Here is a 24,262-nt window from a genome sequence, read left to right on the forward strand (position 1 = left end):
AGATAGATACAGACAGATATCTATCTATACACACCCTGAATCTAAATGACAGGTATCTATCTATCTATCTATCTATCTATCTATCTATCTACTATCTATACCTATCTAGATATAGATAGATATCTAGATAGATAGATATATCTCCTCTTTTACAGATATCCAATTTGGAGCTGTATTTCACTCAACTTTAAATTATCTTGGAGCATTTCAAAGGAATAACAGGAGGTGAGGTCACCCCACTGATTGCCAGGGTTGACTTGGCTGATCGGGCTGGCTAGGCGGGTGTCCCCTTCCTCCCTCACCACTCCATGGGCGTCCCTCCCGAAGCTGCACACTTGGTCGAAGAGGATGACCATCCCTGATAGAGGAGGACTGGTCTTCGGTCAAGGGTGTACAGGTAGCTGCGCCCCTGCTAGAACCTCCAAACACGCGCTCAAGGTCCATTGAAAGGAATAACAGTGGCATCGATTCTCCCTTCTATTTCATCTGTCCTTTTCCAGCAAGAAGAAAAGAGACCCTACTGGTTTTCGGTTTCTTTTCCTCCAAGGGTGATGCCAGGTTAAAGAGAAAATGAGAGGAGAGGAGGCCAGGGAGGGTTGAATTTAGTGTGCAAGTCCATTCTTCCATTCCGTGACACTCATATTTGGGTTAAATACCTAAGCATCCTTGGAGGACGTTGGAGAGCCTAATATTGGTTTTAATTCTGAGTGTAGTGGTCCCTGTCCCCTCCCTTTCAGGAAAAATAGAGGAAAGTAGCCTGCTTTATTGCAGCCATCTGTCCGCCGGTCCCGCCTCCAGACTGCCCACTCCGAGGCCTCTCCCGTTCTCTTCCTGTGTCACTGCTTGGTTTTTTGTTTTTGTTTTTTATAGAGATGGGATCTTGCTGTGTTGCTCAGGCTGGTCTCGAACTCCTGGCCTCAAGCAATCCTCCCATCTCGGCCTCCCCAAGTGCTGGGATTACAGGCATGAGCCACCTCGCCCGGCCTGTGTCACTACTTTGTGCTGTCACACTGTGGACCACTGTTTCCATGTTTTAATCCTCTCCACATGTGGCTTTGCTGCCACTTTCTCCCTCATTGCCCCTAATCCCTGTCCATTCCCAGGGTCCTTTTTCAGATTCCTCTTCCTCAGGGTTCCAGGCCATTCTTATTTCATGGACATCATTCTGTTCGGGTGATCCCACAGATTCGCACTGCATCTTTCATCTTGTGGGCACCGTGACTTTGGACTCCTCCCTCACCTTCGTCACTACCGCGTCCATCTGTTTTGTTGCTTCAGTCTCTTCCTCCCGTCATCACAGCCTGGTTGCCTTTTCTAAATCACAGTCAAATTCGATGCCACCATCCCCTGCCTGAAGCCTCCAATGGCTCCCTATAGTCTTCAGAACCAGCAGCACAAAGTTCTTTTTTAAAGAAACAAACCAGCTTTTGTGAGCTATAATTCACATACTATGCAGTTGACCCATTTAAAGTACACAGTTCAGTGGTTTTTGCTATATTCACAGAGTTGTATAACCACCCCCACAATCAACTGTGGGACATTTTCTTTTCTTTCTTTTTTTTTTTTTTTTTTGAGAGGGAGTCTTGCTCTGTTGCCCAGGCTGGAGTGCAATGACGCGATTTCAGCTCACTGCAACCTCCACCTCCTGGGTTCAAGTGATTCTCATGCCTCAGCCTCCCGAGTAGCTGGGATTACAGGCGTGCGCCACAATGTCTGGCTAAATTTTGTATTTTTAATAGAGATGGGATTTCACCATGTTGGCCAGGCTGATCTTGAACTCCTGACCTCAAGTGATCTGCCCGCCTCGGCCTCCCAAAGTGTTGGGATTATAGGTGTGAGCCACCACGCCTGGCCAGGACATTTTCATTACCTCATAAAGAAACTCCATCCTGGTTAGCTGTCACTCCCTCTCCCGCCAAAACCCCCAGTCTTAGGTAACCACTAACTACTTTATGTCTATGGATTTGCCTCTTGTAGACATTTCAAATAAATGGAATTAAACGGTGTATGCTCTTTGGTGACTAGCTTCTTTCACTTAAAGTTTTTTCAATATTCATCTATGTTATAGCATGTTTCAGTACTTTATTTCTTATTACTTTTTATTACTAACCCATTTCCATTAAATAAGCTCAATTTTATTTATCTCTGCATGAGCTGATAGATATTTAGGTTGCTTCCACTTTTGGCTACTAGGAATATTATGCTGTAATGAACATTGATGGACAAGTTTTTGTGTGGGTGTGTATTTCTATTGCTCTTGGTTATATGTCTAGGAGAATTGCTGGGTCATATAATAAATTTATGTTTAACATTCTGAGGAACTACCAGCCTATTTTCCAAAGTGGCTGTACCATTTTACCTTCCCAATAGCAATGTATGAGGGTTCAAGTTTCTCCATTCCTTGTTATTGTGGTCTTCCTTGTCCCCCGCCACCTGCCCCTGTTTTTTAAACCAGGCACATCAGCTTTATGTTGTTGTCTTTTTTTTTTGACACAGTCTCACTTTGTCACCCAGGCTGGAGTGCAGTGGTGCGATACCATCTTACTGCAACCTCCACCCCTCTGGGTTCAAGCAATTCTTGTGCTTCAGCCTCCTGAGTAGCTGGGATTACAGGCGCCTGCCACCACGCCCGGCTAATTTCTGTATTTTTAGTAGAGACGGGGTTTCATCATGTTGGCCAGGCTGGTCTCGAACTCCTGATCTCGTGATCTGCCCACCTCAGCCTCCCAAAGTGCTGGGATTACAGGTGTGAGCCACCGCGCCCAACCTGTTGTCTTTTTTCTTTTTTATTATAGTCATCCTAGTGGGTGTGAGGTGGTTTTGATTTGCATTTTTCTAAGGGCTAATAACGTTGGACGTATTTTCATGTGCTCATTGGTCATTTGTATATTTTCTTTAGAGAAATGGCTACTCAGATTCTTTGCTCACTTTTAATGGATAATTTGTTACAAAGTCTTTAACATGTCATTCAAAACCCTTTATAAATATTTTTAGTTTCATCTCCAGTGTTGTCTTCCCCCCAAGCCCCCAACTCCTGGACCTCCCTAAGTAAACTCCGAACCTCATAGCTGTGAGGAACCCACTCATGATTGCCCAAATGTCCTGCTCTTGGCATCTCTGCACGTGCTCGTCTGTCCCTATGGACCGCCTTCCTTTGTGCCCCAGGTAGGGAGTGTCCCCTCATCCCTTCAGAGACCAGCTCCAAAGCTACCTCAGAGGTGAGCCAAACTAGAGCTGCCCACTCCTGCCACTGGGCATGTCCACCACCCACTCCCGCCACTGGGCATGTCCACCACCCACTCCTGCCACTGGGTGTGTGCACCATCCACGACTGAGCTGCCGAGGCCAGGGACAGTATCTCATTTAGATCCCTGGGTGTTTTGCATAATAAATATGGAGCAACAACTTGGTAAATATTTGTTGAGTGAACCATTCAGATTTGGGAAAACACGTTTTCTATCATCCATCTATGTATTATACAGCAAAATGTTTCCTATAATTCTTGCTTTGGGTGGTGATGTCTTCCTCTAAAAATCCTAATTTAACAAAAACAGAGAATGGAAATGATAAAAGAAAGTCTCCTGCATTGGACAGTGACCTTAGGTCTCATCTTTACTCCTGCTTTTATCCTAATTGATGACTTTTCTTTGTAAATGCAGACACACAGATGCTCGCTGGGCAGCTGGGCCGTGCACCCTGTCCTTGATCATTCTTAGAGGTAGAGATCAAAGGAGACCCATTGGCTGAGAGAGTCTACAACTTGCCACATGATCTATTGCTCTGCCTTGTGATTTTACTTGCCTCTTTAAGAATATCAAATCAGGCCGGACGCAGTGGCTCATGCCTGTAGTCCCAGCGCTTTGGGAGGCCGAGGCGGGTGGATCACCTGAGGTCAGGAGTTCAAGACCAGCCTGGCCAACACGGTGAAACCCCGTCTCCACTAAAAATACAAAAATTAGCCGAGTATGGTGGCGGGTGCCTGTAATCCCAGCTACTTTTGGGAGGCTGAGGCAGGAGAATCACTTGAACCCGGGGGTCAGAGGTTGCAATGAGCCGAGATCGCGTCATTGCACCCCAGCCTGGGTGACAAGAGAGAGACTCCATCTCAAAAAAAAAAAAAAAAAAATCAAATCAGATGTGTTAGCGTCTTCATGAATGTCATAAAAAGAAATGTTTCAGTGCCAAAACTGAACAGCAGTACAGTGACGTTTGAAAATGTTGTTTAGGGTATTAAATGTGTAACTAGTGACATTTTGTGTGTTTTTCTTTTTCTTCCTATCCAGCTCAGTGGAATAGCTGTTGCTTGTCCCAGTGTTAGAATTTGGACTGATAGAAAGGAGAGGAGCTGGAGATTCATTCTGCTCTGCAAGGGCAGACTCGATTTCAGAAGTGGCACCAGATGATAGCCTTGTGTTGTCCCCAACCACTGGTGCTGAGAAATGATGCAGAACCAAGCCCTCAGATCCCAGATCACCCACGGCTCCTGGGACATCTCTGGGGAAGGGACTTATTAATGTAGACCCTGATGCAACATCCCAAGTCGTCTTTATCCATGATTTGCACAGCCAGGACACTCTGGGGCTGGGATTGGGAGGAGAGGAATGGCCAAGTTGCCCTGCCCCCTTGGCTCTGTGGACTCCAGAACGATGGTCAGTACCAGCAGCATTTCACACACACCAGCCTCATTATTAAAATTGGAGCAATTTGTGAACTAGAGTTGAGACTTCTCTAGAGAAGATAAAAGGTTGGGAAGCAGCTCAGTGGCTGGGTCTGGGAATCAGCTTCCAGGCAATATCTCACTGAGTCAGGACAAGGCCCATCATTCCCTGTTCCCGCCAGGCCGGGTATTTGCCGGGATGTGAAACGGAAGCCAGGTTTTTGGAGAGGCTGAAGCTGATTTTTGTAACAAGGTCTGGTTACCAGCAAGGAAGCGGCCTTCACGCTGCTCACTCTGGGCCCGAGTGTGGTGCATCGCGCCCCCTGGTGCCCAAAAAGCGCAACTACGTGCCATGCCAGCCAGCTCTCCTGGACTTCCATTTTTCCCTGATTGTCCTGTTCCTCGCCCACCCTTCTCTTTGCTGTGCCCACTGTGGTCCACGCCGAGGCTCCCCTCCCTCCTCCCTGCCCCAAGCAATAATGAACAAGATCTTCATTCTCTGAAGAGAAGTGCAATAGTGAAACTTTCCTTTTTGTTTGTGTAGGGGAAGAGCTGGTGTTAATGGGTCAGGCAGGCAAGGCATGAAGTGATAAATAGGGAAAGGATGAAAGAAGGGAACAAACCCAGGGGACCTAACGGACCTACCCTAACAAAAAATTGGAGTACAAAAAAAGTGTACTAAAATTGCGAGACCACACCAACTCACTCATCACTCGTGTCTTTACAAAGAACAAACCTGAAGCTTCAATGAGAAAGAATTGAAGTATTCTAGGGCTGCCTGAAATCTTCTGAACTTTTAACATAGGCTTTGATTTCCGAGTTGTGTGCTTGCATGTTAGAGATATGAGAGTGTCTAAAAATTGGAACATGGCATAGTTTGATCTAAAAAGTTAGCTAACTTCTGCCATTTAGAAAAAGACCTCATGCTCAAGTCTGCTTTTGAAAAGTTGCCTTGGTCAAGTGTTGAAGACAGCACTTGTTAGAAGGAACAAGTTCACTTCTAAGAGCCCTTCTCAAAGACTTTAGGAAACAGCACTACTGAGAGTTGCCAGTCCTCAGAGCAGTGCAACGTGTGTGTATGCGTAAGACACAGATGGTGAAAATATCAAATGCTACAGATGCCAAGAAGGGAGGTGTTTTGCACCACACCAACCTTTAAACAAACATAAGGATGCAGAATGCAGTCTTTAAAATGGAGGGAGAATTTACTGTCTGTGTGGCTATTTCCTTGAAATGACTTAAAAAGCTGAGATACAGAAGTATTAGTAAATCGGTGCCAGGAATGAAGTAACCGTTTAGATCCAATGCGCCGGCTCCAGCATCGAACTCATGCCCAGCACCCTTTAAACCCTCCCGGGACTCTGCAGAACCCGCTGACCACTCACAGAGCCCAGCTCGGGGGAGGGCTTTAAGGTGAAGCACGTGACCCCCTGCTTGTGCAGCCCGGGCGGGGAAGTTTGCGCTCCCAAAGTCCTGGAGCTCAGCAAGGGAGGGGCCAGCGCCAGCCCGCGTGTGGGTGGCTGGGTGGGGGCGTGGGTGGGGGTCCGCCTATAATTATCTGGGGAAATGCATCCGCGCTCCGCTTTTCGCTGCGGCAGCTCCGAGGGCACCTCCGGTTCTCCCGGATCCTCCGGGAGTGTCTGGGCGCTCAGTCCGCTCTGATCCCGCCGAAACCACCTGCGGTTGGCAGGCAGGAGACGAGGCGTCTGCCGGGGAGGGCAGGGACCCGCTAAGCTGATCTCCTGTACAGTAGTGCTACTTAAAATATGCTGGGGACCATCACCATCACAGGTAAGGCACAAACCAGGTCGCTTCTGTCCTCCCTGGACGGCAGGCACGGGGCACCAAAAGGGGCTTTCTTCCGTTGAATGAGCGTTTGGTGGGGAGCCCGGGAGGTCAGTGGCGGGACCGTTATTGGCATTTTTCTCTCCGTGTACTGAGTTTTTCTTCAGAAGAACATTCTCCCTTGGGCTCAGCAAGAATCAGACAACCTCAGTGTTTCATTTTTGGCTGAGCTGGAATCTTCTTGACTGTGCCTGTGGGAGACTTTTAGTATATTTTGTTCGGGGTTGTACCCTTCCCCTTAGGGAGAGAGGGATGTGGAGAGGAACAACAGCAGCCGACTGAATAGAAATATGTCAGATTTGTGTGAATTTGAAAATAAGTTGTGAAAGCTTAATCTCTTGCCGTAGTCATAGACCGAATACATTCCTCTTCTGGGCAAATTACAAGTGTTTACATTTTGACTTGTTTACTAGGAACTTTGAATAAAGGTACACTTGGTGGTTTAGGGGACTAACATTTAAGCTCTGCTTTAAGTGGTGGTTTTAATAAAGCCATAGTTATTATAAAATCGGTGGCTAGGAAGCAACACTATTTAGGCAACAAATAGTAAAAAGAAAAAAGGAAAAAGTATGTTTCTTTAGCTTACTTTCTAGGAATCTGGCCATGAGTATGAATTATAATATTTAATGCCTACTTCTAGCAAATAACTTACACGCATCAAACTTTTAGAATGCTCTTACAGCTCCTCTGACTTGACGTTTGATAGTCTTATGCCATTGTACTGTGGCCTAACCTGCGTATTTTCTCTTCCTGTCATCAAGAAAATTAAACTCCGTTTGTGAATTTAACTTTATAGGAACAGGACTTCTTTATTCTTTAAATATTTGAGATCATTGCTGCCAAATCTTTTGTTTTTTTTGGTTTTTTTTTTGAGATGGAGTCTTGCTCTTTCGCCAGACTGGAGTGCAATGGTGTGATCTTGGCTCACTGCAACCTCCACCTCCCGGGTTCAAGCGATTCTCCTGCCTCAGCCTCCCGAGTAGCTGGGGTTACAGGCACGCGCCACCACGCCCAGATAATTTTTGTATTTTTATTGTATTTTTAGTAGAGCCGGGGTTTCACCAAGTTGGCCAGGATGGTCTCGATCTCTTGACCTTGTGATCTGCCCGCCTTGGTCTCCCAAAGTGCTGGGATTATAGGCGTGAGCCACCGCACCTGGCCTACATGTTTTTTTTTTTTTAATCAACTGTAGAATTTCTAGGACTTAAAATTTTCTCAATGCAACTGCTCCTGCAAAGCCATGCGCTCCTGTGGAATTTACAAGAATGTGAAAGTTCAGCAATACTAAAATTATCTCTCACTTCCTATAGATTAGCTTGTTTACTTTGAGATTTCCTTAAAATTCGACCCCCAAGTTGACTTGGCTAACCTTTCTACCATTTACTCAGCTTGAAAGTTTATGCCATATCTCGAAACTATTAATAAATAGACTGTACAAAATGAAAAAAATTTAAAACACAAAAATCTCCATTTTTTCCCCCAGATCATTAATTTTTCTATGAATGAAGTATGCAAATGTGTATTGTAGGGAGTCACAGCTCGGGGTGGTGCTTCTGAGATCATGACTTTTTTCTGAGTACTTTTTGGGTACAATATGATTTTTATTATATTCACTATTCAATTAGTCACATACTGAGATTCCTATGGTAAAAGGAGGTGGTCTAAAGTTTTAGCAGTAATTAAAGGTTAATAAACTTGGAGCACTCGAGGGGGCTTGTAATAGTTGGCTCAGATAATCCCAGTGGAATGATAAATGAATGGAAATAGTGGGAAGGACTAACTTTTAAGGCAAAACCAGGTAATTGGCTCTATTGCTTTCTGAATTTACTTTTCTTACAATGTGGGTGTGGAGGATATGACAAAATTTTGCACTTTTTCCTGGTAAGAAGAAAGTGCACAGAAAATCTTAACTCCAAAAATTTACCAGCAAGAAATCTTATGTAGTGGAAAAAGTAAAAATGAAAGGGAGTTTCAGCTGTCATTTGGTTTTTGCTCCGCAAGTTATTCTGATGGGGAAGATTCATAATCATCGTCTTTAAATAGTTGCTCAGAATCTTGAAAAGCCATGAGAGCTTTAAAAATTGACAGTAATGGCCGGGCGCGGTGGCTCACGCCTGTAATCCCAGGACTTTGGGAGGCCGAGGTGGGCGGATCACGAGGTCAGGAGATCGAGACCATCCTGGCTAACACGGTGAAACCCTGTCTCTAGTAAAAATACAAAAAAATCAGCCGGGTGTGGTGGCGGGTGGCTGTAGTCCCAGCTACTTGGGAGGCTGAGGCAGGAGAATGGCGTGAACTTGGGAGGCAGAGCTTGCAGTGAGCCGAGATCGCGCCTCTGCACTCCAGCCTGGGCGACAGAGCGAGACTCCATCTCAAAAAAAAAAAAAAAAAAAGAAAAAATTGACAGTAAGGTGGCCGGGTGCGGCGGCTCACGCCTGTGATTCCAGCACTTTGGGAGGCGGAGGCGGGCGGATCACGAGGTCAGGAGTACAAGACTAGCCTGACCAACATGGTGAAACCCCGTCTCTACTAAAAATACAAAAATTAGCTGGACGTGGTAGTGTGCACCTGTGATCCCAGCTACTCGGGAGGCTGAGGCAGGAGAATTGCTTGAACCTGGGGAGGCAGAGGTTGCAGTGAGCCAAGATTGTGCCACTGCACTCCAGCCTGGGTGACAGAGCAAGACTCCGTCTCAAAAAAAAAAAATTAAATTGACAGTAAGGTTTAATGAAATCTTAAAGGTCTCTTGCATCTTTGGGATTATTCACTTAAATACTATAGAAGGTTATTGTAGTTATCTTTAGTACTATGTTATTTTAGGAGGCGTGTGTTTAAATTTTACAATTCATTAACAGGTCTGATGGCATTTTGTAGGAACTACTTAGGAACAAGTTTGCATTTCTGAAAGTAAGGAAAAGCTGTCACTTAATACTATTATCCCTCTCCCCTCCACCACACACACAACCCAGTTTACACAAACCACTAAAATGAATGCAGTGGAAATTGAATTATGAAATGATTGCTTATTCACATTACATACTGTTGCCATTCTTGGGGTCTCTTTCTCTCACATCTCATTTGCAATAAGTTAGCTTTGAGACAAGAAATAAGTGATGTGACACGATGATCATCCCCTTCCCCACTCAACTGTAAACGGCATGCCAGCATAAAAACGCCTTTTTTTTTTTGAGATGAAGTCTCACTCTGTCACCCAGGCTGGAGTGCAGTGGCGTGATCTCAGCTCACTGCAACCTCCACCTCCCGGGTTCAAGCAATTCTCCCTGCCTCAGCCTCCCAAGCAGCTGGGATTACAGGCACCCGCCACCACGCCCGGCTAATGTTTGTATTTTTAGTAGAGACGAGGTTTCGCCATGTTGGCCAGGCTGGTCTTGAACTCCTGACCTCAGGTGATCCACCCGCCTCAGCCTCCCAAAGTGGTGTGAGCCACCACGCCCTGCCAAAAAAATGCTTTTTGAATTAAGCAAGTACCTTTTGGCTTTTCTCTAAGTCACCCACATTACTGAAACTGATAATATTGATACATTGCAAACTGTGAAGTATCATGAGAAACAGGGACATTATTCTTTAAAGTAGAAACTGGGGAAGAATCAATCCTCCAACGTTCATGTTAGTTCTAGATTATTTATAATGCACTTTCCAATGCAAATAATTTTTACAAGAGAAAAAAATACCTCGCACATGGGTGTTTCATATCTGCTATGGAGACAGATTCCTTGTCAAGAGACTTTGGAGACACGAAATTGATACTTTCACAACTGCTGGATTAATAACTACCACTTCCTGAGTGCCTAGTCTGGCAGGTGTTGTTCAGCACTTTGTGGACATTATCATGTATTCCTCACAATAATCCTGCAAAAAGTGGTTCTGTAACCCCATTTCTATCATAAAAGTAAGTTTCTCATGATTTGATAATTACCCAAGGTTTCACAGCTAGAAAGAGCATAACTGTAGAGTACCTTGCAAAAGACCTCTTTCTCGTTGTGAAGATGCTAATACTTGTTTAGTGACCCACATTCTTACATGCCTGCCCAGATGTTTAAGGGATCGTGAAACATCAATATCAAGACCAGGGATTGGGACTGGGCACGGTGGCTTATGCCTGTAATCCCAGCACTTTGGGAGGCCAAGGCAGGCGGATCGCTTGAGTCCAGGAGTTTGAGAATAGCATGGTCAACGTAGGGGAGACCTCCTCTCTACAACAAATTAAAGATTTAGCTGTGCTTGGTGGCACATGCCTGTAGTCCCAGTCACTTGGGAAGCTGAGGTAGGAGAATCACTTGCACCACTGAATTCCAGCCTGAGCAACAGAGCAAGACCCTGTCCCCACCCCACCCCCCAAAAAACACACCAGGTCCAATGATGATGTCACCTATATGCTCCAGTATGGGATCCTTGCTTTTATGAATTTGCATATATCTCCGCTTGGAGGTTTTCTGGTTAATGAGCTTTAGAACAAGGGAGGTTGGGTGTGTAGCCTATAAGGGATGGACTTAGAATGCAGAGAATTCCTGGAAAAATTCCAGGACAATGCTACGAATCTTGGGGGAAAGATAACTAGTTCCAGATGTCACTGTAAGCCGTCCTGATGTGCCTGGGGATGGGGAGCACTGGTGATTCTCAGCCTGAAAAATGAACATGTCGTTTCTGCAGTATCGTACTTCTTTTTCTCAACCAAAAATGATGGTGCTGGTGTCACTGAAACCTGATAGCTAAGTTTTGGATAAAAACATTAATATTTTGTAGTATATAATCAACATATTCCTTTAAAGTTTTTTTTTCTTTTAAGCCTCTAAAGTAAAAGAAAACGATTTATAATTTATCTCTTAATCGCTAAGTATTTGGAAAAGTGAGAAAAAAAAGATGATGCTCCAGGTTTTGAACACATGGGCTGTCTCTACATTATATGGAGCTTGCAGATGGGGAACACATAGCCAGCAGGGACCACTGTAGCTTAGCCCTTCTTGGGATCATGGAGCGTTTGCAGCTTTGGGGACGGGGAGATTATGGAGATTTTCGAAAGGAAAATGTGTATTTGCACATACACGTTATAGACCTGGAGACTGATTTTATAAATCGGGATTCACAGAACATTTATCTGGAGATAAACCTAGGTTAATAGCAGGTAACAACACCTCAGTGTGAAACACTTCAGTAATTCTTGGCCCAAGTGAGGTTTTTGTACATGAAATGATTTCAAGTTTTGATTTCTTACTACATCACTAAAGATGTAACTTTTCATATATTTTCACATTTATTTGACTCCGTTAATATTCCATAGGACTTTTTTTTTAACCTCGAAGGGGCTTGTTATGACAAAGCTGTTTAAAATATTAAAAAGCACCTAGTTTGTTATTATTGAAGAAGTGTTATAATTTTTTTATAATGTTGTAATTGAGAATAGTTTATACTCTTAAAAATAGGGTGAGAGGTGTTCAGTCCAGGAAGTATCTCCTCTATTTCACTTTCCACACTTATTATTAAGGATAACTTTCATTTATCTTAGAAAAACATAAAGCAAAAGCCTACCCAAGGTCTCGCTTGGCAGTGATAACTTCAAGTTATTTTTCCTTCCGGAATGTTGTAGCATGAAGTAACTTCATCCATATCCAGCCTTTATTTTTACTGCATCTTTTTAAAAGTTTTGGCCGGGCGCGGTGGCTCACGCCTGTAATCCCAGCACTTTGGGAGGCCGAGGTGGGTAGATCACGAGGTAAGGAGATCTCTGAGACCATCCTGGCTAACATGGTGAAACCCCATCTCTACTAAAAATACAAAAAATTAGCCAGGCGTGGTGGCAGGCACCTGTAGTCCCAGCTACTCGGGAGGCTGAGGCAGGAGAATGGCATGAACCTGGGAGGTGGAGCTGGCAGTGAGCCAAGATTGCACCAACACACTCCAGCCTGGACGACAGAGCGAGACTCCGTCTCAAAAAAAAAAAAAAAAAGTTTTGTTTTGGAGTACTAGTAGCACGATCATAGCTCACTGCAGCCTGGAACTCCTGGGCTCAACGATCCTCCTGTCTCAGCCTCCCAAGTAGCTGGGACCCTACTGAGTAGCATGTCCAGTCCTGCGTCTTTTTTTTTTTGAGACAGTCTCGCTCTGTTGCCAGGCTGCTGGAGTGCAGTGGCATGATCTCAGCTCACTGCAGCCTCCGCCTCCCAGGTTCAAATGATTCTCCTGCCTCAGCCTCCTGAGTAGCTGGGATTACAGGCGCCCGCCACCACATCTGGCTAAATTTTTGTATTTTTAGTAGAGATGGGGTTTCACCGTGTTAGCCAGGATGGTCTCGATCTCCTGACCTCGTGATCCGCCCGCCTCGGCCTCCCAAAGTGCTAGGATTACAGGCGTGAGCCACTGCGCCCGGCCCAGCCCTGCATCTTATATGCACTATATCCATGCAGAGATCCCTCCTTCTTGGGTATATTCAGAAAATTAAGTGAATGAAAGCTTTCTCTACATCTTCTTTAAAATTATCATATCTTTTCCAAGTAATGTTTTCAGCATATTGACCCTGTCTCACACAAGCATGTGATTAGGTGTCTCCACCCAGAAGAAGGGTATAGAAATATTTGGTTTCTGTAGTAATATTCTCTTGAGAAACAAGGCATGGATGATGTTGTTTCACTAATGGTTGATGTCGAAAGACCTGTCAGTACAAGACTGTATCACACATGGGTATGTGGCCTGTTGGAAGGATTAGTCTTTTTCCTGCGCTTTGAAGTGTCTACAGGGTGGGAAAAGACCAGTGACTAGCAGGACAGTACGAAGACGGAGGTGCCTGTGAATTCGGGCTCCAGAGGCTTCTACGGGGGACACACCGACCACTCCCTTTAACATTTTGGCCATCTTTGTGACCTAGTGGGATGCTGGAATTGTTTCTAGCCGAACCTCAGCACCAGTGAGTACGTGAGCACCACGACTGGGCTTTCTGGGCATGGGAGAGACTTGGGCGGATAGCAGCGTGTTTAAAAATGGCGGGGTCATTCAATCACACATGAGTTAAAAAACTATACATTGTGTGGAAAAGACCACTCCAAAATCAGAGGAGGTTTTAGGGGCATCAAAAAGTACATCCACATATCAGTGATCCCAAATCAAAGATGGAGCTTTTTGGTTTTCCTCTTTGTAGCCAGTCGGACAAATCTAAGGCAGATGAAAATTCCATAGGAGTTTTGAATTAAAAGAAGCGCCCTAAGGGAAGGCTGTGATGAAGTGTGGTCGTGAATGGATTCCACTGTGCCAGGCCTGCACGGGTTAGCACTGGCTGCCTGTCCTGGAAGCCCCTCCATTATTTTTAGAGGCCTCTTATCAATCACTGCCTTCACTCCCAGCAGTGGGAGTGGGTTGAGCCTCTGGTCTGAGCCTCTCCTGCCTGCCGCCCCCACATCTTTTAGGCTATTTTATAATGCATTTAACAGCCTCCCGCTGTGTTCACTAAGCTACAATCTTTAACTCATTCACAACCAGCATGCAGGGAGCATGTAAAAATACTTTCTCAGGCCGGGCGCAGTGGCTCACGCCTGTAATCCCATCACTTTGGGAGGCCGACATGAGCGGATCACCTGAGGTCAGGAGTTTGAGACCAATCTGGCCAACATGGCGAAACTCTGTCTCTAATAAAAATTAGCTGGGCATGGTGGCGGGCGCCTGTGGTCCCGGCCACTCGGGAGGCTGAGGCAGGAAAATCGCTTGAACCCGGGAGGTGGAGGCTGCAGTCATTCGATATCACACCACTGCACTCTAGCCTGGGCAACAGAGCAAGACTGTGACTCCAAAAAAAAAAAAAAAAAATGAAAGGTTTCTGCTCACCACAAACTAGAAGGGAATGATGGTGGTCTTGTTTGGGACTCTTTACCTGCAGCAAGAACCTGGGGAATGTGGGGGTGATTTTGGTGTGTCATGTACAGTTGGGCTGGGGAAAGCGAAAAAAGTGAAGAAGAGGAGGTGAGGAGGGGGAGGTCAGCACAGGAAGAAGGGTCCCGGCCACCTTTGACCCATACTTGGGGTAAAGGACCTGCGTCTGGCCAGGCTCTGTGGCTTATGTCTGTAATCCCAGCACTTTGGGAGGCTGAGGTGGGAGGATCTTTTGAGGCCAGGAGTTCAAGACTAGCCTGGGCAACATAGCAAGATCCTCCATCTCTACAAAAACACAAAACAAAAACAGAAAAGGGATCTTCATCTTTACATGGTGCAAATAAAGAAAATTAGAAGATAGGGAGTTAACTTGAGACATACTATTATGTGCTCCTTTTCTCCCCTTGAAATGTTGATGCTGGAAGTCAAGGTGGTAAAAAATAGGCACAATGTCACATTCAGCTTCACAAGATTTGAAAGTGCATCTCAGCTGGGAGCGGTGGCTCACGCCTGTAATCCCAACACTTTCAGCGGCCGAGGCAGGTGGATCACCTGAGGTCAGGAGTTCGAGACCAGCCTGGCCAACATGGCTAAACCCCATCTCTACTAAAGATAGAAATATTTAGTGGGGTGTGGTGGTGAGTGCCTGTAGTCCCAGCTACTCAGGAGGCTGAGGCAGGAGAATCGCTGGAACCCTGGAGGCAGAGGCTGCAGCGAGCTGACATCATGCCACTGTACTCCAGCCTGGGCGACAGAGCAAGACTCCGTCTCAAAAAAATAAAAAAGAGTGAATCTCAACTTTTTTTTTTTTTTTTTTGAGACGGAGTCTCGCTCTGTCGCCCAGGCTGGAGTGCAGTGGCGCGATCTCGGCTCACTGCAAGCTCCGCCTCCCGGGTTCACGCCATTCTCCTGCCTCAGCCTCCCGAGTAGCTGGGGCTACAGGCGCCCGCCACCATGTTTGGCTAATTTTTTGTATTTTTTTAGTAGAGACGGGGTTTCTCCGTGGTAGCCAGGATGGTCTCGATCTCCTGACCTCGTGATCCGCCCGCCTCGGCCTCCTAGAGTGCTGGGATTACAAGCGTGAACCGCCGCGCCCGGCCTTCAACATTTTGTATTGGCGATTTTCAGTGACATCTGGTCCTGCAAATCAAGAGCTTTCTGGTTCAGCAGAGCTGAAAGCTGTTCAATACTGCCCTCTTCTGTCCAAAACTCATTCAGGCATTTGGACAATGATTTTATACTCGGGAATGTTTTTGACAAAGCGTGATGGTGAAAATTGGACATTATCTAACCATGGGGACAGAAAAACAAATTGTGCAGCCATTAGGTCTTAGTTTTGAAGACTTTATTCAGAAAACAACACAAATAGTGATTATCTGGATGTTGTACTTATGAAAAATTTTCCCTATTCTCTGTATTTTAAAGTCTTCTACAATTTATACTGATTATGTTTGGAATTGGCAAAAAGTAAAATAAGTCGTTCTATTTTGAAGAAAACAAGCAAAAATATTAAAGTTTTTGTTATTTTTATAGAAAGCCAACTGATACTTCATCCTTATAACCAGCCTTAGTGTCCTCACCTATAATGTAAGTGACTTATGTTATAGGTGAGGACACTAAGAACAGAGATTTTCATTTTATTTTTATTTTTACTGTTTTGTTTGTTTGTTTGTTTGTTTTTGAGATGGAGACTCACTCTGTCACCTGTGCAGTGGCACGATCTCCACTCATTGCCACCTCCACCTCGAAAGTTCAAGCAATCCTCCTGCCTCAGCCTCCCAAGTAGCTGGGATTATAAGATGCACCACCACGCCCAGCTAACTTTTGTATTTTTAGTAGAGACGGGGTTTGACTGTGTTGCCCAAAGCTGGTCTCAGACTCCTGACCCCAAAGCGATCCTCCTGCCTCAGCCTCCCAAAGTGCTGGGATTACAGCCCCGTGAGCCACTGCACCTGGCCTTATTTTTCGTTTAGATTCAGGGGATACATATATAGGTTTGTTACCTGGATATATTGCATAATGGTGAGGTTTGGGCTCTAGTGTACCCGTCACCAGAGTGGTGAACATTGTACTCAATACTATTTTTCAACTCTCACTTCCCTTCCACCCTCCCTCCCTTTTAGAGTCCCCAGTGTCTATTATTTCCATCTTTATGTCCCTGTGTACTCATTGGTTAGCTACCATTTATGAGAATATGCAGCATTTTACTTTCTGTTTCTGAGTTATTTTACTTAGGATAATGGCCTCCAGATCCTTCCATGTTGCTGCAAAGGACATGATTTCATTCTTTTTCATGGCTGCATAGTATTCCATGGTGTATATGGACCACATTTTCTTTATCCAGTCAAACTTTGATGGACACTTGGGTTGGTTCCATGACTTTGCTAGTGTGAATAGTGCTGCAAGAAACATACAAGTGCAGGCATCTTTTTGATAAACTGATTTTATCTCTCTTGGGTAGATGCCAAATAATGGGATTGCTGTGTGGAATGGTAGTTGTTTTTTGTTCCTTGAGAAATCTCCATATTGTTTTCTATAGCTCTCTTACTAATTTACATTCCCACTGGCAATGTATAAATATTCCCTTTTCTCCACATCTGTGCCAACATCTGTTGTTTTTTGACTTTTTAATAATAGCTATTCTGGCTAGGCACAGTGGCTCACATCTATAATCCCAGAACTTTGGGAGGCTGAGGCAGGTGGATCACCTGAAGTCAGCAGTTCAAGACCAACATGGCCAACATGGTGAAACCCCGTCTCTACTAAAAATATAAAAATTAACCAGGCGCGGTGGCATGTGGCTGTAATCCTAGCTACTCGGGAGGCTGAGACAGAATTGCTTGAACCCAGGAGGTGGAGGTTGCAGTAGAACTGAGATCACACCACTGCACTCCAGCCTGGGCGACAGAGCGAGACTCTGTCTCAAAATACATAAATAATAAAAAATAGCCATTCTGACTGGTGCAAGATTGTGGTTTTAATTTGCATTTCTCTGATAATTAGTGATGCTGAGAATGTTTTCGTATGTTTCTTTGCCATTTGTATGTCTTCTTTTGAGAAATGTCTAAGAACAGAGATTTTGCCCAAGGGCCCGGTGCTAGTAAGTGGTACAGCTAAAATTTAAACGCCAGTCTGTCCCCAGAACTTCTGCTCTTTAATTTTCTTCCCCTCTGCCTGAATTTTTTTTCTCTCTTTGGTGGGGGAAAGTTAAGTCGTTTTCCTGTTGTTTAATACATAGATAAAATTTATATTATGGTGTGTAATGTGAAGCAAATATCGGATAGCCTTCTCTAAAATCAGGTTGGGTAAATCATCACTCTATATTTTGTTGTTTTCTATAATTTTTAGTAGTTATCTGCAATTCCAAGTGCATTCTTCCAAGTGATTTAAAAAAAAATAATAACTTCAGGCCAGGTCCGGTGGCTCACATCTGTAATCCCAGCACTTTGAGAGGCCAAGGTGGGTAGATCACCTGAGGTCAGGAGTTCGAGACCAGTCTCTACAGTTTAGTAGAGACGTGGAAACCCCGTCTCTACTAAAAATACAAAAAATTAGCCGGGCGTCGCGGCGGGCGCCTGTAATCCCAGCTACTTGGGAGGCTAGGACAGAAGAATCGCTTGAACCCAGGAGGCGGAGGTTGCAGTGAGCCGAGATCGCGCCATTGCACTCCAGGCTGGGCAATAAGAGTTTCTGTCTCGAAAAAAAAAAAAAAAGAAAGAAAGAAAGAAAGAAAGAAAGATAACTGTAAACATACAGAAAGTTGGAAAACTAAAATGAATACAGAGAACACCCATACCCTTTACTCAGATTCACCTATCCCAAATAGTGGGATATTGTCAACATTTTCCCTCGCTTGCTATATTTACTTTCTTTTTGTTGGGAAAACAAAACAAACATCAGTCCACGGGTTTCTGTTATAAGTCATGTAGGTATGAGATATATTAATAAATTCACTGGAGAAGGCCGGGCACAGTGGCTCACACCTGTAATCCCAGCACTTTGGGAGACTGAGGCGGATTGCTTTGAGCTCAGGAGTTCAAGGCCAGCCATGGCAAAACCCCTGTGTCCACTAAAAATACAAAAACTAGCCAGGAGTTGGTGGCTCACACCTGTAGTCCCAGCTACTCGGGAGGCTGAGGCTGGAGAATCGCTTGAGCCCTGGAAGCGGAGGCTGCAGTGAGCCAAGATGACACCATGGTACTCCTGCTTGGGCGATAGAGGGACACCTTGTCTCAAAAAAAAAAAAAAAAAAAAAAAAATTAGGGAAGCATTTGAAAGTAAGTTATATACATCATGGTCCTTTACTCCTAAATATTTCAGTGTGTATTTTCCAAGAATAGGGATATTCCCTTTCATAACCACAGTACAGTTATTGACAGTTATCAATATCATACATTTACGTTATTACAGAACTTTTCTATAATCTGCTTCTAATTTTGTCAGCTAATCTAATTATGTCCATTTTAAAGCATTCCTCTGTGCATTACAATATCCACCCTAGGGTCAGAGATTTTGTGTTGTCGTGTCTTTTTAGCTTCTTTTAATCTGGAAGACTTCTATAGCTTTTGTCTTTTAGACTTTGATATGTTCAAAGCATAAGTTCTCTCCCCGTTTCTACTCATTCCTTACTTGATGTTTCTTTTGCCTACATCAATTCAGGTTAGGTTACTCTTTTTTTTTTTTTTCCCCCCGAGATGGAGTCTTGCTCTGTTGCCCAGGATGGAGTGTAGTGGCGTGATCTGGGTTTACTGCAGCCTCCGCCTCCCGGGTTTAAGCGATTCTCCCACCTCAGCTTCCTGAGTAGCTGGGACTACAGGCACCCACCACCACGCCCGGCTAATTTTTGTGTTTAGAGACTGGGTTTCACCATATTGGCCAGGCTGGTCTCGAACTCCTGACTCCAGGTGATCCGTCTACCTCGCACTCCCAAAGTGCTGGGATTACAGGCATGAGCCGCTGCACCCGGCCATAGGTTACTCATTCTAAGCCAGAATCCTGCAGAGGTGATGTTGTGTCCTTCTCAGGGTATTGCACGCGGTGTCCATCTGTCCCTTGTAGGCTGATGTTAAGGTGTTTTCCAATTTCTCCACTGTAGAATTGGGCTTTTCTCCCTCCCTTTCAACAATAAGCATGTAAATATCCTCTCCTCTCCTCCATTTAGCACTTTAGCACCCATTGATTCTTGCTTTATCCAGCTTTCACTTTGATGGTTGTAAAATGATGCTCGGGCGATCTTTTGAATCACTATCTGTGAGTGCGTGGGTAGGATTTATGCACTCTTTTCAAAACGATGCATGACTGTAACTGTGAATAAACTCTGCCTTTCACACTGAAATAGAATTCAAATTGCTGTCCACATTAGACATAAAGCAGTTTTTCCATCTAAGTGTAGGAGTTGACATATCGAAATACTTGTTCTTGCCATAAGTGGCGCTTATGAACTATAAAAAGTTGTAATGATTTATGGAAAATAAGAATGTTTATGCTTTAAAAGTGTATGAAATTGACTTTTCTTTCAAAAAGACAAACTGTGTATTTTGCTCCTTTAGTGCCTTCACTCTAAGCACTCCCCAGCCAGCCTTTGGCCCTCCTGAGATACGACATGCCTATATGACGTTGGTCAAGTCATATGACCGTTTTTAAAAAGACTATTTTTAAGAGCAGTTTCAGGTTCACAGCAAAATTGAGTGGAGAGTTCGGAGAATTCCCATGTGTCCCTTGCCCCAACGTCTGCATAGCCTCCCCCAACCCTTATCAACATTCCCCACCAGAATGGGTCATTTGTTACAATCAATGAACCTGCATTGATGCATAGTTATCACCCAAAGTCCATAGTTTACATTAGGGCTCACTCTTAGTGGTGTACATTCTGTGGATTTGGGCCAATACATAATGATGTGTACCCACCATTACAGTGTCATACAAAATGGCTTCACTGCCATAAAAATCATCTGTGCTTCACGTATTCATCCCTTCCTCCCCCCAACCCCTGGCAGCCACTGCTCTTTTTACTGTCTCCATAGTTTTGCCTTTTTCAGAATGTCATATAGTCGGAATCATACACTGTGTATCTTCCTCAGAGTGTCTTCTTTTGCTTAGCTATATACATTTAAGTTCCCTCCATGTATTTTCATGGCCTGATAACTAATTTTTCTTTTTTTTTTTTTCTTTTTTGAGACAGAGTCTCGCTCTGTTGCCCAGGCTGGAGTGCAGTGGCGCAATCTCAGCTCACTGCAAGCCCCGTCTCCCCGGTTCAAGCAATTCTCTGCCTCAGCCTCCCGAGTAGCTGGAATTACAGGCGCCCACCACCATGCCCGGCTAATTTTTGTTTGTTTGTTTTTTTTAGTAGAGACGGGGTTTCACCATCTTGGCCAGGCTGGTCTTGAACTCATGATCTCATGATCCACCCACCTCGGCCTCCCAAAGTGCTGGATTACAGTCATGAGCCACCACGCCCAGCGGTGGTTTTTTTTTTTTAGTGCTGAATAGTATTATGTTGTCTGGATATACCATACTTTATCCACTCACTTATTGAAGGACATCTGATTGCTTCCAAGTTTTGGCAGTTATGCATAAAGTTGCTATAAACATCTGTGTGCAGATGTTTTGTGTGGACATACATTTTCAGCTCATTTGGGTGAATACCAAGGAGCATGATTGCCAGATCATATGGTAAGAGTATGTTCAGTATGAAAACAAACCGCAGACTGTCCTCCCAAGTGGCTGGCCATTTGCGTTCTCACAGATGACTATTTTTGAAGTCCCAGTTGGAGGGAGCAGGTGAGCTCCACCTTCTAGCCCGTAAGGCTCTATAAGTGATGGCTTTGTGATGGGAACTTGACTGATACCCCCATGGGCGAATACTCAAGAACTTAAAGCTCTTTACAACCAAGCCAAACCCACGAGCAGGTTCTACCATGCCTTGGCCATTGCCAGACAAAACCCCATTGTGTTTTTGCTTGATTTTCGTCCTTCTGTGACACTGACATTTCAGGCCAGGCTAGTTGTTTTGCAGGACGTCCTTCATTGTGGATTCATCTGATTGTTTCCTCGTGGTTAGATGCCGTTAAACATTTTGATCAGCAGAGCTGCAAAGATGAATTCTTGTCCTTCTGAGTGCCTCACATCAGGAAGCGCGATGACATCTGTTCCATTATCGAGGATAAGTCTGATCACTTGGTTAAAGTGGTGCCTGCCAGATTTCTCCATTGTCGAGGTCCTTTTTGTTTGTTTTTGTTTCTTGTTTTTCGACACAGTCTTGCCCTGTCTCCCAGGCTGGAATGCAGTGGCACGATCTCGGCTCACTGCAACCCCCGCCTCCCTGGTTCAACCGATTCTCCTGCCTCAGCCTCCCGAGTAGCTGGGATTACAGACATGTGCCACCACGCCCGGCTAATTTGTTTGTATTTTTAGTAGAGATGAGGTTTCACCATGTTGGCCAGGCTGGTCTCTAACTCCTGATCTCAGGTGATCCGCCCGCTTTGGCCTCGCAAAGTGCTGGGATTATAGGCGTGAGCCACCGCGCCAGGCCTCGAGGCCCTTTTTTTTTTTTTTTTTTTTTTAAATTAACTGTCAGGGAAGTTCAGCGGCGGCTTGGCAGTTGGTTAGCAGGATGGTTTTCGGCCTCAGCAGGCTTGGGTTTGAAGAGACCCCACTGGGGCGGTCCGCAGGACCCCCGGGGGTTTCCTGGGAGGTCGAGGGCTGGCGCCGGGCGCGGGGAGGCTGCGTCCTTTGTGATGTTCGCGGCCGGCTTCCCGGGCCCAGGCTTTCGCGAGCTATGGCAGCCGGCAGGGGCGCGCTGGGCCTCGCGGGCGGCTGTTGGGCTGCCCCTGCCGGCGGGCTGCGCGCGCCATGCCCTGGTGGAGTAAACTCTGCAGTGAGTAGCACGTGCACCCAAGCGGCAGTTCGCCCCGCGGCGATGGCGGACACGGAATCCCGAGGGCCACCAACTGTCCCTTAGGACCGGCCCGAGATGGGTGTGTGGGTTTTCCAGCCTCCTTCCTTCCCGTCCCAGGCTTGGGAAAGCCTCTCTACTGGCCAAGGCGCGCAGGGACAGGTCGGGAAGGGCCTGCGCCCGTGGCATCCCAGCCCAGGCTGTAGAGCCGCCCGCTGCCCTTGATCTTGCCCCAGCCCCCAGCCCCAGAAAGGAAAGGCCTCTTTCTGGGTCCCGTGACATAGGTGCCAAAACGCTCTGCGCTAGCAGCCTACCTCCCGGAAGACTCTGGCTTGAAAGGGGAGTCGGGGGGTTGGAATGGACATGGCTGTGGCTGCGGTCAGCTGGGGAGGTGGGCGGCAGGGCAGGTCGAGGATGACCCAGGCCTCAAAAAGTCACCAGGATTTAGCAAAGTTGCCCTCACTGTGAGGCCTGGAGGCCGGCAAAGTGTGGGACGCAGAACAGAATGGAACAGGCCTCAACACTTGGGCTGCGCCATGGGGAGTGTGAAGCCCAGTGATGGGGCAGGCTGGAAAGTACGGTCTAGGCTTCAATGCGGGTTCCAAGCCCAGTGGGTGGCCACACGATCGCTTGTGTTTTGGGGTCAGGATCTCAACAGCGCGGGTACAGATATAGGTACCTGCCAGACTAGGTAGGTTAGACTATTCTCTAGGCTCTGAAGCCATTAGGAGTCCACAGCCTGTTGATGTGATAGAAGCGGTATTTTAGGAGGCTTTGCTTAGCAGGTACCTTGTATGGAGTGAGTAGATTGCCCCAGCACAGAGGGTACGTGGAGGCCGAAATCAGGCTGAAGCACAAAGCATGGAGGCGCCAGAAGATTGTTCTGACAATTGTAGCTCTTAGGATTACTTAGGTTAAAAGAGACTGCAGACTAGTTGAACAATTACAACTTAAAATTTTTCTATATACATTTTATTATGTGTTCAACTCATAACTCACTCTACATAAAGAGAGCATTTGATTATTGTTAAGCTGTACTGAACTATCAATAGCTGTTCAGTAACAGCTACCTTAGATACCGATGGCAGTCGCCCAGGCTGGAGTGCAGTAGTGTGATCTTGGCTCACTGCAACCTCCACCTCCCGGGTTCAAGTGATTCTCCTGCCTCAGCCTCCCAAGTAGCTGAGACTACAGGCATGCGCCACCATGCAGGACTGATTTTTGTATTTTTAGTAGAAATGGGGTTTCACCACTTTGGCCAGCGTGGTCTTGAACTCCCGACCTCAAGTGAGCCGCCTGCCTCAGCCTCCCAAAGTGCTGGGATTACAGGTGTGAGCCATAGCGCCCGGCCCAACAGCTGTTTTGCTGCCTGCTGGCAGCTGGTTCACGAACCTTTATCTCCCTAGTTTTGACTATAAACATGTCGGCCCTTTCAGAATGAAGCAGAAGTGTTTCCAATGGAAACACAGATTTAAGAGTGGAGGGAAAATAGTGAGGGGGAAATGGTTGTGTGACACCAGCTTTCTACTCCTATATTAGCAACGTCTCTGCATTTTCTGATTCCAGGGAGGTTGATGAGTGTTTGTTTTTAATCACATGCTTGCTGGCAGGATATGTAATTTATGTTTGTATTCTGTACTAGTGAAATCATACTAGAATAGAGTTTGTTATTGGAATTTTTCTTTTTTCTCTAGTATATTTCCAATTATTTTATCCAGCGTTTTCAAAAGGAAAGTCACATCTCTTAAATGGCATTAGAAGTGTTTGCAAAAAGTTCTTTTGTGACCGCCAGGCACGGTGGCTCACGCCTGTAATCACAGCACTTTGGGAGGCTGAGGCAGGCGGATCACCTGAGGTCAGGAGTTTGAAACCAGCCTGGCCAACATGGTGAAACCTTATCTGTACAAAAAATACAAAAATTAGCCGAGCGTGGTGGCAGCCGCCTGTAATCCCAGCTACTTGGGAAGCTGAGGCAGGAGAATCGCTCGAAC

The 24,262-nt window shown here is 45.6% G+C and overlaps 1 protein-coding gene across 6 annotated transcripts in view; it reads left to right on the top strand.

The window, feature by feature from the left end:
- The window catches only part of AKAP12 (A-kinase anchoring protein 12), a 116,600-nt gene that overhangs the window by 79,226 nt on the left and 13,112 nt on the right, over nt 1-24,262 (top strand). The window contains exon 1 of one of the 6 annotated variants that reach the window (XM_016956495.4): nt 6,056-6,448. The exons of 1 other annotated variant lie outside the window; for it this stretch is intronic. In XM_016956495.4, coding sequence (XP_016811984.3) covers nt 6,424-6,448 — 25 coding nt within the window. In that variant the 5' untranslated portion in view covers nt 6,056-6,423. Of the gene's footprint in view, nt 1-6,055; nt 6,449-21,998; nt 22,354-24,262 lie in introns of those variants that run through there. 4 more of the 6 variants (XM_016956497.4, XM_016956496.4, XM_063812682.1 and 1 more) reach the window with 4 other exon arrangements.

The sequence above is a fragment of the Pan troglodytes genome, chromosome 5 (genome assembly GCF_028858775.2).
Source record: "Pan troglodytes isolate AG18354 chromosome 5, NHGRI_mPanTro3-v2.0_pri, whole genome shotgun sequence".
NCBI classification, from domain to species: domain Eukaryota; kingdom Metazoa; phylum Chordata; class Mammalia; order Primates; family Hominidae; genus Pan; species Pan troglodytes.